This window comes from Gracilinanus agilis, chromosome 6 (assembly GCF_016433145.1).
Source record: "Gracilinanus agilis isolate LMUSP501 chromosome 6, AgileGrace, whole genome shotgun sequence".
Lineage (NCBI taxonomy): Eukaryota > Metazoa > Chordata > Mammalia > Didelphimorphia > Didelphidae > Gracilinanus > Gracilinanus agilis.
The window spans coordinates 102009124-102024150 of NC_058135.1; the positions used below are offsets into that span (position 1 = coordinate 102009124).

At 33.7% G+C, this 15027-nt stretch overlaps 1 protein-coding gene across 1 annotated transcript in view; it reads right to left on the reverse strand.

The window, feature by feature from the left end:
- Positions 1–223: 223 nt before the first annotated feature.
- The window catches only part of TLL1 (tolloid like 1), a 281506-nt gene continuing 266702 nt past the window's right edge, over positions 224–15027 (reverse strand). Inside the window, exons 20-22 of the mRNA XM_044681682.1 lie at positions 7231–7279; positions 2391–2645; positions 224–762 (exon numbers count right to left, since the gene is read on the reverse strand). Coding sequence (XP_044537617.1) covers positions 628–762; positions 2391–2645; positions 7231–7279 — 439 coding nt within the window. The 3' untranslated portion in view covers positions 224–627. The remainder of the gene's footprint in view (positions 763–2390; positions 2646–7230; positions 7280–15027) is intronic.

Consider the following 15027-nt stretch of genomic DNA (forward strand, 5'->3'; position numbering starts at 1 on the left):
CTGGAATAAAAATGAAAACAACGAAGCTGGTGCATTCCAGCTTCAAAATACTGAAGAAATGAATTTTTAACACACACACAGACCACCCTCAAAGGACCTCCCTGTGTCAAATCATATCATGTATCTGGCTTGCAGGTTTGCACTGCATTCTGGATGCAAAGCCAAAGCAATTAGACAAAGATACAAGAAGAGTATTTCAAATTGTGTGTAATCTGTAGGAGTTTTATTTTGTTTGCTTGTTTGTTTTCCCCTTTCCTGGACACCAAACAATTTTTAGAAGGAAGAAATCTGAAGGATCACTTTTTCTGAATGGAATTGATTCAATTGCCAGGCATTAATGACATAAATCAAGCTGTTTAAAAAAACTCATCTAGTCCTCCTGGAAGCATGCAATGCCCTTCCACCAGGTTTGCAGATATAATCAAGCATGGAGCCCACACATCACCATCATGTCTATTCTGTTGGGCTACCTGAATACTTCAATCTGGGAACAGAAACAATTGTGATTTTGAAGATTTGTGTTGATTCAAGCTCATTATAGAAAATTTTTGTGCTAATAACTTCAGTAAAAAAATGCTTCTCCCCATCAAGCTCGCTCCTTTTCTTTTGGACATAGAGGTTTTGGCATTATTTTTTGGTATGAGTGGCATCTGAGTATTTTATGCTTTTGTATCGTATATGGAATCCTTTCTTGTTGATTGTATCGTCAGTGTGGAAATAAATTAAAATAGCATCCCCGGATGAATCGATTTCTTCAGGTGGCTAGAAATAAAAAAAAAATAAGGTAGTTTTTTCATAACAGAGTTGATGCTTGAGGATTTTTTAAAAAGCCTTTACTTGCACTGCAATTGTAACTTAACCCAGAGCAATATGAACCTAGCAAAAATAATTCCATTCTGAGATGGCTTTATACTATGGAATGAATTTCAACATAAACCAGTGAGCATCACAAGACTTGGGCTTTTGAAAGTTGGCTTCACATGCTAAGAGGCAAATAGTCTGTAGTCATTCTAAGTAGTCTATTTGGTTAAAGAGTAGTCTGCTGAGTGCCCAGAGCAGGAGACTTATTTGAACTCTTTTCAACATTTGAGGCTATTGAAACTTTTCTTCTGTAGAACATTTATATTTACATGGATAACATATATTTTGGGAGGGAGGATATAAACTATATTTTAGCTCTATTAAGAGCTAGTTTATATCCTTATCTGTTTCAACATACTCTGGAAGATTCTTGAAGAAAAATCCAGTCTTCTCCTGGGTTCAAATGCATAAAGGAATTAGAACCAGACTTAAGTTTCTTGGCATTTTTCCATCATTATTGGTAAGTAGAAATGAATTTGAGGCCAATTGTAAATCGTATAAAAAGATTCCCTTCCTCCTCTTTTTCTTAAATTCAGTTAAATATTTTAGAAAAACTCAAAAGTGAAATAATTATACACATGTAAGCTTTTTAAAAATCTCAATGTGTTTCCATTGAATACTTTAAATTACTACGACAGCATAAAAAAGAAGACATGTTTAAATCGTGATCCCATTTAAGGTTTTCATATCAAAGATCCTGGGATAGATTGCCATTTTCTTCTCTAGCTCATTTATAATATACTCAACATGACACTAGGTATATATTTAAATTTTTTAATAAAAAACAATTTCTTTGCCAATAAATAATGGTTTCATTATTGTGGGTAATCCCTTTATCCAATATAGACTGCAACATCGCCAGTTATAAATGGATTTATGTCATGAATTGTTGTGGCCAAAATACATGAAATACATTTCCTTTTGGCCAACATACAGTTTTGCAAGTCTATCCAAACCCAACTAAACAGGACTTTAGATAACAGATATTTATTCTGTGAGAGGTTGATTCTCAAAGTCTTTCCAGGATGAGAAAACCTATCATAGTTTTATGTCTATTGTACTAGCTTCAAAGAATGCAGTCAATCACCTCCATTCCACAATATCAGAGCAGAACATTAGTATTGAAGTATAATAAAACACAAATCTAGCTACCCCTTTTCTTATTTTCAAAGATTACCTAATCTTAATTATGAGTTTTTTAAAAAGTGGTGTTTGGTCTGCTTCTTTTATCTCTTTTTATTCCATGAACTAGGTTATTTCCTCTTTAAATCTTGTTTGGACACTAGAAAGATGAGATAGTCTCTCCTGGGATTCCTCAGTATCCAATAGAAAGTCAATATGAGACAGAATTTGGGGGGAAGAATTTTAAGAACATTCATTAAACTTTCTCAGTTGAGTCAACTTTCAACCTTGAATTAGGACATTTAATCAGTTGGCTGACTTCCAGGAAAGAAATGAGATGAGAAAGTTTGCATCACTTTATAAAATTACCATGAGGAAATAGTGACTAAACAATTCCCAGTACTTACTCCTGAGCCACAGAATCGACCAAGATTTCGAGCTGTTGAATCATGACCATCAAAGATCTGGACATAGTCATAGCCACAGTCTGCTTCTTCTTCAACCTCAAAAGTCTGAAAAATTAATTCAACTGAAGAGCCTCGTTCTGACATTAGTAGCCACTCACACCGGACTTGGACTGGGTAATTGTTGTCACCAAACTGAGCATGCGAGTACAGATCTCTTGGATTGGAATCAGCTTTCAGTCGACCACCACATTCTGCCTCAAGTGGGAGAGGAAAAGAAAGAATTAATGCTAATATTTTATAGGACAATTTCTTTCACCAGGTTGCCCTCCACATTTTATTAGTGTTGAAATGACCACGTAGATGAAGAGCTTAAGGCATCATTACTGGTGTCTGTCTCTATGTATGTCCTAATAGAAAGGCAAAGTGATTCTCCATTCACCCTCCTTCACAATTCCTTTCTCACTAAACAACAAAAATAAATGAATTTGAATATGTAAAATGTGAGAAATTGGAGAAAATATTTTAAAAGATGCCTCTGATTCTATTGTCAATTAGGGATGTCTCTATTTGAGGAATCTAGGGAAGCTAGGTGACCAAGTGGATAGAATGCTGGGCATGAATTCAGGAAGACCTTTGTCCAAATTCAGCTTCAGAATCCTAATTGCTGTGTTACCTGGGACACGTCACTTAGCCCTGTTTACTTGAGTTTCTCATCTGTAAAAATGAGTTGGAGAAGAAAATGGGAAACTACTGAAGTATCTTTGACAAGAAAATCCTAAATGAGGTCACAAAAAATCAGACATGACTAAAATGACTGAAAAACAATAGTTATGGAAAAAATAACTGGTTTCAGAAATTCTAGAATCAATTCATAACTCTTACTCAAAGGAATCAGAACAAGAAAATCAACATATCTCCAACTTAGAAGGCAGGTGAGAGGTTTGTACCTCTCTACCTGTAACTGAATAAGAATCCCCTCTATCAACATCTTTACTGACAACAGACCATCCACTCATTGACTACCATCAGTGAGGGGAAAGTCACTATCTTCTAAGTCAGTCCATTTCATTTTTGGAATCATTAGGAAGTTTTTTTTTCCTTTTTCTTTCTCTTTTTTCTCTTTCTTTTTCACCAAGTTTAATTTTGTGTCTCTGCAACTTCTACTCACTGATCCTAGTTTTGCCCCCCTCCCCAACTTCTTTTTCATAGGGTAAATATCCTTAGTTTCTTCTATTGATCCCTGCATAACATGACCTTAAGATCTCTTAAATGGGAAACTGATTGCCATATTCTGGCTATTCTGGCTCCTCAATGGCATAAAAATGTTCTTCCTAAAATTATAGTTCTCAGAACAGGGAAGGAAACAGTGTAAATCCATTTGGGTCACTTAGAAGTATTAGGATTATGTATATGTAATTTTGTGTACTGATATTCAGAAAATGATCTAATTGTGGATATTGTCCAAATTTATCTGATAAATTACCATAAATAGCATATACTAGATCTTCATTTGCTTACTTTTACAACTACTTACCAGAAAAAACTAAATGTGATCTTGGAAAAGAAATTACCAATAATATTAACATAACTATAGCTTCTGCCAATGTTTGTTTTAATTTCTCTGTGTTACTATATACTTGGTAAGCATTTCGCATTTCCTTTCCAAGGGTAACCACTCCATTTGTGATTCTGAATTTGGCATGTCCTCCTTCTCAGACAATATATTTTGATTAATTATATCATTTCTCCCTTGTTTCCTCAATCTCTCCTTCACTGGTTTATTTTTCTTAGAGGTCATCTGAATTCCCCAAGATACTCTTGCAATGATTTTCTGCCATATTGGATATTTCTTTACCTGTACCTAAAAATTAATGTGAATCTTGGAATTGTCTTAGTGAAATTTTAACTTCTTTATTTTCATCTAGTGTCTAAATCTGTCAAAATTATTTTGAAACTTAATTCTTTCATTTATGTGAATGCTACAAAGTTTCCTAAAGTTAATTTAGGACAATTAAACAACATTATTTGGGGTGGGTTAGTATACCACTCATGAAGCCATTTTTTATCACTATTATTAATTCAATTCAATTTTTTTCTTTAGTAATTTTTTATAACATGTATTAAGATACTGGGGCAGGTAGGTGACACAATGGATAGAGTACCAGGCCTGGAGTCAGGAAGACTCATCTTTCTGAATTGAAATCTGGCCTCAGACATTTACTAGCTGTGTAAACATAGGCAAGTCACTTAATCCTATTTGCCTCAGTTTTCCCATTTATAATATGAGCTGGAGAAGGAAATAGGAAAATCACTTCTGTAACTTTGCCAAGAAAGCCCAAAATAAGGTAAAAAAGAGATAAAAACAACTAAACAACAATAACAATTAAGATCTCATCATGTTCAAGGAATTATGCTAGCCACTGAGGTTGTAAAGACAAAAATAAAATAATCCATCCTATCAGTTTTCATAATTTACTGCCTTTTCTGAAATAACACCATAAGAGATTTGTTAAATCTTTTTTTGAAATTAAGATATGATGTAGCTATAATATTGCCTTGATTTATCAACCTGGCAACCTTATAAAATATAAAATATAGTTTACCATAACTTGTTCCCAGTCAATCTAATTTAATTCCTACTGATAATGATTTATTTAAATAAAATGACCATATTCAATACATAATTTGTTTGAGAATTTTTTCAGTTATAGAAACCAAGCTTATTAGTCTATAGTTTCTGGAATCTACTTGCCATGCTTAATAAATGAGAAACATTTGGTACTCCTACATTTTCTAAAAATTACCAAAATACGTACTCTATTGATAGGATATTAAATTATATCAGCAAACTCCTTTGGTACACTAGTAAATAATGTGCCTAAGGCTAGAGATTTTAATTTACCTAATTTGCATAATCTCATATATTATCTGTACCTATCTTGATATAGATCCTTTATGATTTTCTTACTACTTTCTCTGGCATGTTGGTTAAGATGTATTCAGAGCGAATTGAGGGTTCAGTGACTCTTTTCAATCTCAACCATTTGTTAAAATTATGACATTTTGCCTAGTAATGTACCTCAACATACCTCATTCTTGTTTCATCCAGAAACTGACTTTTATGGGACTTATTCTCTAAAGTTGTTGGTACATATTTAAAAATACTTACTAGCCACAAAACTCAGAAAATAGCTTCAAAAATTCACATGAGATCTCAGTGTAAGCACATACATGTGTTAACATCACACACACACACATATATATATATATATACATACATATATATGTGTATATATATACATATATACACATACTCTAACAATGCTCATCATAGAGTAGGAAGCAAAAAAGACATAACTAGAGACTGTACAACATTGGAAAGCTAAGAGTTTGCTAGAATCCTTTGAGTCATGTATTTACCTTGAAAATTAATCATTTAATTTATTATTGTTAATTCTCAGAATATGAGAGATATCCACATGATATAGGACCCTTCTTTTTGCCATGATGAAGAAGCAGAATCTGACCAGGGTTGGTCATCAAGCGGAGGAGACAGTGGTGGGAGAAGGAGAAAGTATTACATAGAAAAAAAATCCTAGGTTTCAGCTGCTGAGAGAGCAAGTATGATGATGAATGGGCAGAAATAACATAGGATGTAGAAGAATAGGCATTTCATCAAATTACAATAAGATATAATGGTAGTCTACTCCTCCACTTATAATCAACAAAGCATAAGGATTAACCAATGCCCCAAATATCCTAGTTTCATGCTGGCTAGCCTATGGCATGCATGCTGGAGAGGGCTGCTCTCTTCCCTCTCTCCATGCATGCCTGAGGACATTTCTCTTATCATTCCCTCCTCTGTCTAGCAGCCCAATGTGAATGCTTTCTCTCTCCCCTGTCTGGGCTAAGGTGGGGGCTCACATGTGCTGTGAGGGTTGCAATTTGCACACTTGGTCTCTAAATGGTTTTTCATCACTGGCTTAGTTGATGAGCCATCCGTATAGGAAAATAGCAGAAGGTTAGTATCCTAGCAGGAACAGAACAGTGAGGAAAAGGGACTGTGGAAGGCATTAGTGTTTTAGAGTTCCTTCATGTCACTGGTCATTAATCCTCTGAAAGAAAATGAGTAGAAAAGCATTGGGGGTGCTTGCTAACTCTGGCATTTGCTAGCTTCTAATATGAGCAGCTCATGTGTCATCTGAATTTATGTATATGAACCATGCCCTCGAGACTCTTAGATTCCAGATATGCCTATAGTCTATTTAGGGCTGACTAGGTTTGGGAATGATTATCGTTGGCACAGCTTGTGCAGTAATTACATTAATTCATTTTATTTTTATTATGTTGGTTCATATGGTAACAGCCACAGCACTTCATACAATGGTGCCATGCTTAATTGGCAGCTTCCATTAAGCTATGTTTAAGACACTGAGTTCATTAAAATACAAAAGGGATGAGAAGAAAGCTTAATTTTCTGGTAGATAGAAGATAAGTCAAGAAATTATTTGAATATGCAGATAATACTTTTATGCTAATGTTGCAGAAAGAATAACAGCTTGACATAGTTTGGGTTGGTCCTACTTTATAAGTGCAAACAGGCCATCCTCATGATTTGGTCACTCAGAGGAGTAAGACTTGAACCATTGAAGAAGGTTTCTTGTTTTTTGAGACACAAAGCTCAGGCTACAAGAGTCTGATGATCCTGAAGCTTGACAGTGGCTACCACCTTGCTTAATTTCTTTTTTGACCTAGGGTTGTTTATTAAATATTTTTCAATCCTATTCCATGTAAATTTAATTTTCCCCCTGAAGTATATAGTCCACCCATGATTCATTACTTTCCGAAAGTAGTGGCTGAAACCCTGGACAGCTTTTTCTAAAGAAAGCCTAGAACAACAGAGAGGAGCAGTTATCCAGAAAAAGAGGTAGATACAGTGGTTCCCAAACTTTTTTGGCCTACCACCCCCTTTCCAGAAAAAAATATTACTTAGCGCCCCCATCACATACTATCACCGCTCCCTTACAGTTATTCATCAACCCCAAATGCACCTGTGGCCATCACTGCCTCCCTGGATCACTGCAGCACCCACCAGGGGACAGTGGCGCCCACTTTGGGAATCACTGCTCTAGGAGATAAAGTTTACCTGACCTCTGAACTTAGCATTTCCCCACAGCACCCTCTAGTGTTAAGTGGTCTACATAACTTCCAGGGTTACTGTAGCCTGCTCATCATAATGGATCATATTCAAGAAAGTGCTGCCAGTGATTATAACTTAAAATACCTAAAAAAATTCCTTGAGATTTTCAATGGCTTTGTGTCAGATATATTCAATATAATGCTCACCACATTGCCCTTCATAAGAAAATCTATAGAAACAAATGCAAATATTGTGCAAAATTCCACTCATGATGAAAAAAAAGAAAAATACCAAAACTATGATATAATTTATTAACAATAGTGTTTCTAAATCAACTGTATTTCCATTAAAAATTACAAGTTGTCAGAAGGCCCTTTGGCTAATACAATAAAATGGAAAATAAAGATGAATAGAACTATAACCACAAAACAAATAATGTTTTCGGGTAGTCTTGATTTTAAATGGGAAAGGACATACGTTTTCTTTTTTTTTGTATAACATTAAATTTCTGAGTAGGTTCTATAAGATGGCTTCTTTTAGTGAACATATTACCTAGGACCAAGTATAAACAAAAGTTCATTCTATTAAAAAAAAATCTTTGAGCATATATATTAACAAATTAGGACATGCAAATCAAAAAACTAGAAAGTGAACAAATTAAAAATCCCCAGATGAAAACTAAATTAGAGATCATAAAATCACCCTAGACAATATAAAATACTTAGGAATCTATCTACCAAAACAAACACAGGAATTATACAAACACAACTACAAAACACTTTCCAAACAATTAAAACTAGATCTAAACAATTGGAAAAACATTGATTGCTCATGGGTAGGATGAGCTAACATAGTAAAAATGACCGTTCTACCCAAATAAATTTATTTATTTAATGTGGTGATTTTTAGAAGTCATATGACAAAATACATGACTGAAAAAATCTCAATTCTTGAGACATATCTTTAAATTATTTTTCTTACTCCTCACTCCTTATGCAAACATTGGCCTACTCTTCTCAATGGATCCTCTGATGAAATATAATTTTTTCCTTAAAAGTGTTCCTGGTGTGTTAATTAGATCACTTATAATTTTATTCATGTTTCTTTTCTAATTTTTAGAGATGGAAGTAAAGCCAAGAGGGAAAAATTGTAATAAAGATTGTTTCCCTAAACAGAATTTTATAGAAAAGATAATAATATAGCTTGGAGAGACTTCTTCTCTAAACAACTTGAGCTCCAAAGCTCACAGAGTAGGAAAGATAGGTGAAACAGTGGCTAAATACAAGTAGATCCCTGGAAGAGATACCAGGATCTCATTTTTTTTCCAATGGAGTTAAGGAAAGAGTGGTCTCAGAGCAAGTCACTGTCCCGCTATTAATCTTTTTAAAAAATATTCTGCAGAAAGTTACACAGGTAGATAACACAACTGCTTTTTGTGACCAGTTAAAAGAATTTTTATATAAGTTCATCTTCTTTAGCTTCACCAAGAGCATTGCCGGTAAGACTCCAGTAGGAGGGAAGATATGATCAGATACGCTGACTTGATTTTCATTTCTTCCACTAGATCTCTACATTTTGAAGGGTTTTTGAACCATATAGCTCAGGGAGAATGAATATTTGACATGGCATCATTATTAAAACTTTCTTAAGTTTTATAAAACAATGTTATACTTGGATAGTTATGAGAAATAATTCTATATATGGCAGTTGTACAGTTCTATCACAGTTTATTTGTTAAGATTCTGATAAACACTTTAGATCCTATATTTACAGTGTTAGAATTTATTATTCTTTAGTTTGTGAAAAATAGCCAGCATCTGATGACTACAATAATTCTAACCTTCAAGTCATGTCATGATGTTATTGTTATTTTTAATTGTTTTTCATTTTGTTTGAAGAAGTTAGGATATAAATTATCTTTGGATGTCACCATCCTGTTGTTATAATTAATATCCAACATAACATTGCACAAGTGGCTTCTAAAGTTGCAAAAAGTATCACTGTAAAAGATCATCACCTCTATGTTCATTGAAAGCATCCTTTACTAAAGTACAGTAGCAGATACAATGGCGGGAATGTTGGGTATCTCGTTCTTTTCTCACATGATTTTAATTCCTTCTGCTTAGTCTTTTAATTTTGAAAGCATTTTGTTCCACAAGGCTTGGAGATTATGTGAATTATTTATGACAACATCTGTTTAAGAGATTGTCCATATGTTTTTGTGGATCAGTGTTATATCTGGGTCAGTGTAGGCAACAGCAGTCTGTGATAATGTTCCAGCCTCAAAATAGTTTATTGGTTGAGTTCTCTAGGAGATTTGTCATCTGTTGGTCCATGAAAAATAGAGAGCTCCTAAAATAAAATCCTATACACTATTTTTTTCCAGTTTTCATGACAGAGATTTCTGGTATTTTAAAAAAAATTCTCCTATGTATTGCAATTTTTTTTTTACCATTTCCTTACATAATCTACACAGAACAGTAGCCTCTACTCAAAGAAAATCCTTCTATAATTTTTCATTTTAATGATGTAGTCCTGAATTGCTACCATAAACCCCTGTTTCTATAACAAAATTAACATAACTCAAATACATATTTGATGTTGCTTTTTTGACATATTGTTTACTGATGTAATGAAGATATCACTCTTTTCTATTACAGCCTTGCCAGAGCTATGACTTCAGAGATAAACTACTTTTATTGACAATAGACAACTCCAATGATGTTTCTATCTTCAACTTCTACTACTGTTCCATGAAGTGAAATGTTTTTGTGCCAAAAATATTTTTGTAGGTTTCTGACCTATTTATCGTGTGTTCTCAGGATGTCTCACAATTCTTTTTACTCTTTTTCATTGATGTTCTAAACTTTCAATAGTTACTTTAGCATAATACAAAATTGTGAGCTTTGTTATACTAATATTATATGATTTTAGTTAGGATAGTTGACAAATCTGTTATGGTCAATTTTACAATTACAAAAACATATGTTAAGGTTAATATTAAATAAGAGTTAATTATTTTGAATGATGCGTTCTTCCCATTTAGTTTTTATTTCAATATGTTTTTAAATCTCAATACACTGAGCCATAGTCTTCTTTTGTATGACTTTATTCACAATGTGTCTTTATTCAATGTGTCAAAAGTTAACAGATATTTGTAAATAGCACCTTCATACAGTGATTCAATTTTACCTCTGTTCAAGTTTAGTCTTCCTCTTTCTTTGGCTTTTGGTTAAGAATTTTGCTTTTAAAGAATCTAAATGATATTAGGATATCATTGGAGACAGGTTCAATGAGAGGAAGATTAAAATATTGTATTATTACCACTGTTTGGTAGAATCATACTACTTCATGTCATCTACATGTTATGGGTAATATTGATCTTGTTTGAGGTTTGTATATTAATGGTCAGTTGTGGTGTAGATAGGCTAAAGCTGTCAAGGTAACCTACTTGAAGGTGGTGGATGAAATGCTGGACACAGCTTAATCCAAATCTTATTTATTATGAGGGGAGGCAGAAACAGCATAAAGGAGGTAGGAATAAACAGGAAAACTCTTATCCTAATTCTAATATTTCTAAATATAACACCCCAAACTAAATCCTCAGGGATTGGCTTCTTGTTCACTAAGGTGAACTTTAACTTTTTAAACCATTCTCAACTATCTAAAAATCAGATTTCTATCTAACTAAACTTAGAGTCCTCTACTGGCAGCTGTTTCTCTCTTTGGGAGAAAAGCTCTCACTTCCAACCAACTTTTCTCAGCTTCTTCCATGTTAACCCCACTTCTCAAAGTAATCTCTCTGCAATCATTGACAAATAGTCTCAGAGAAATTCTCCAGCAACCTGCTGAAGAGAGGAAGTTCAAAAGTCAGGTCCCAATTGTCTTTTCCTTCCTGGCTTCATTATCTCTCCTTAAAGAGCCTTCAGTTCTATTTAGAAGGCTTCCACCTGAAAGAGCCCACAGCACCATTCTGTGGCTGTTTCCTCTTTCATAGAAAACAGTATTCATATTGCAACTCTATCTCTGTCCTAACACTTCTGCTCAGAATAAACTAATTTAAAATCTTTACAATTAACACATGTACATGAAGTAATTAATAAGATATTTTGCTTTGATTTTGTGATTTGGAAATCATAAACCATTCTTTTAAGAGAGACAACAAAAATTTAAAGCCAAGCTGAACCATAATGGGCTTAAACTGTGTCCTCCCCAAAAATCATGTTTGAGATCAATTGTTCTTGACATTATTGTATTATTGATGTTTTGAAATAGAGAGTAGCTTTTCAGGCAGACATCCAATAATCTAATGCTGTCTCCATACTGGGATCTACATTATATATTTACAGAACATGAATAAGCCATGAGTTCATAATTGAATCAAAGGCTTTGTGATAATCTATGAAGGCAATATCAATGTCATTGTGATTTCAGGCAGCTTGTTTAATAATTAGCAAAGAGATAGTTACTCTTTTAATCCCTGGGGCTTTGGGGCACAATCTTTTTGTTGTAAAGCCAATATGTTTTGTTGTCTGTGTTTATAAAATTTTTTAGGTGATATAAGCTGTGAATACTTGTAACAAGAATATAAACATGTACTTGGCCTATATCAGGAAGGGTTGCTAATGCTTTCTTTCTTTTGTAACAGACTCATATGATGCCTTATTTTAAAAAAGATAGAATCAGACTCATGTGTGACAAGAAGCTGGTGAGGCACTCTGTTAGTAATTTGTGAGCCACTGAGAAGTGTTTCAGCCAACAGTTATGGATCTTAGCCAGACCCAGTGCTTTTTAGTTTCACAGAGAAGCTAACCATTTCAGTTAACTTCTCTGGCAAACACAACTCTTCTATCATTCATATAATTAAAAGGGCATAAGTTTTCTGTTTCTTGTTTGATCCAGCTGGTATTTCTGTTTTGTTGGATTTACTACAACCATAATGACAAACAGAAATTTTCCATTCCTTCTTTAAGAGTTCTCACCTCTAGTTCTCCCACTCCTGAAGACTTTCTATATTGACATTTTTGGTTGATATTGAATTGTGTGTGTGTGTGTGTGTGTGTGTGTGTGTGTGTGTGTGTGTGTGTGTCATCAGTGCCTCCTAGATTTTGTTTTCAACTAATGATTAGAGAATCTAGAATTTCTGATATCATTTTATTTTCTATTCTCTTTATGCTTCATATTTTGGTGCAGTTGTTATTGCTGATGTTGTTGCCTTTAATTAGACAATTCAACATTCAAGCTTTACACTGCACATATCAGATAGATAGTAATGTAGAATTCTAATGTCTTTCTGTGGATCTTCCACAACTCTCATTAGGGGCTTCAGAAAGAGTGGTATTTGATGCCTAAATATTCCCTCCCTCTTGTGGATCTTACCCTGTCAATGACAGACATATACTATCATATGCAGCTCCTAAAATGTTTTTTATATTTTCTTTCAAATACTGTAGGAGAATACTTTTATTAACAACAGTTACAGCAGAAAACGCCCCCCTCCCAAATTACTGGGTTTTGATTATCTGCTAGAGTCAGATCATCAGTTTCAAAAAAGGATTAGAGAAGTCTAGTCTAACTAAATCTAAGTCTAACTATGCCTATATCTTTGCTGAAATTATTTGAAGTATATTGGTTTGTTTTTTATATTTTTTTTTGAAAGTACATTTCTAGAATTTATGTTAAGTGAATATTTCTAGTGATCTCAGGCTGTTTAGCTTTTCCATCTTCAAATTTTCATCATTTCCTAATTATCTCATTTCTTATTATAACTAATACAGGATTAGGAATGAAGTGATTTTTATAATTGCCCTATATTCCTTGTCAGGATCTTGGCATGTGATTTGGGGATAATGGAATTATTCACAAATATAATTCATTATATACATGATATATAGAGAAATATGTATACATGAGAGTATTCATTATAATATATTGTCCCTTTAAGGAATGTTAAATTGTTCCATTCACTTGGAGCACTTTAGTTCTTTTTTAAGCAAATGCTCCTATATATTTATTTCTCTAGATCCTTACTACATTGAAAGACTGTACTCTATGTTGTTTTTAATATTATGCCTGTTTGCGTTAATGATAAGTAATTTTTTAAGATCAAAAGTGCATTATTATTAGTGACTGGTTATATAAATCTTGTATATCTGTAGGTAGGTGTGTTATATTATAAGAGGATGATTGTATAAACAGAAATGCATCAACAGAGGCTTAAGATACAGAGTAGTAAGTAGAGGGGATATATTTTCCCTCAAGAGGATTATTCATAGAACCCTTGGGGTGGGAATTCTTTCTCTAGGAACCTAATCTTGCCAAGGTGAGGGCATGTTGGCCTGAGAGAACCAATCTAAAAAGTTAGTAGTATTGTAGATCCTATTATTATTTGCACTACCGTTACTACTACTAAAACCTGTACAACCTCAATTATTACTACCACTACTATTACTACTATTACTACTACCACCACCACCACCACCACCACTACTTCTACTACTAGTAAGACAGCTTTTCTACAGTACTTTAAGGTTTGTAAGATGCTTTACAAATATTTCAATTTATCTTTGTAACATTTGGAAATAACTGCTATTATCTACATTTTTGTTATTTTGTTATTTTTTATTTTTTTTTAGTTTTTGATTTTCCTCTCCAGGTGCCCTTCCTGATTATTATTTTTATTGCATTATGATCTGAGAAGGTTACATTTACTATTTCTGCTCTTTTGCATTTGTTTGCAATGATTCTATGCCTTATTACATGGTCAATCTCTGTGAATGTGCCATGTGCAGCTGAAAAGAAGGTGTATTCCTTTTCGTCCCTATTTATTTTTCTCCACATATCAATTAAATCTAATTTTTCTAGGACTTCATTCACCTCTCTTACCTCTTTCTTATTTATTTTTTGGTTTGATTTATCTAGATCTGATAGAGGAATATTTAGATCTCCCACTAGTATGGTTTTACTATCTATTTCCTTCTTGAGCTCTGCCAGTTTCTCCTTTATGAATTTGGGTGCTATGCCACTTGGTGCATACATATTGAGCAGTATTAATTCCTCATTGTTTATACTGCCTTTAATCAGGATGTAATGACCTTCCCTGTTTTTTTTAATCATATCTATTTTTACTTTGGCTTTGTCAGAAATCATAATAGCCACTCCTGCCTTCTTTTTCTCATTTGACACCCAAAAGATTTTGCTCAAGCCCTTAACCTTAAACTTGTGTATGTCCACCCACCTCATGTGTGTTTCTTGTAGACAACATATGGTGGGATTTTGGTTTCTAATCCACTCTGCTATTTGCTTCCGTTTTATGGGCGAGTTCATCCCATTCACATTCAAAGTTATAATCATCAGTTGTGCATTTGCTGACATTTTCGAATCCTCCCCTATTCCTACCCCCTTTTTCCTTATACTTTTTTCCTTTTAAACCAGTGGTTTGCTATTGAGGCGCTATCCCTTATCCCCTCCCTTGATTAACTTCTCTTTCTACCCCCT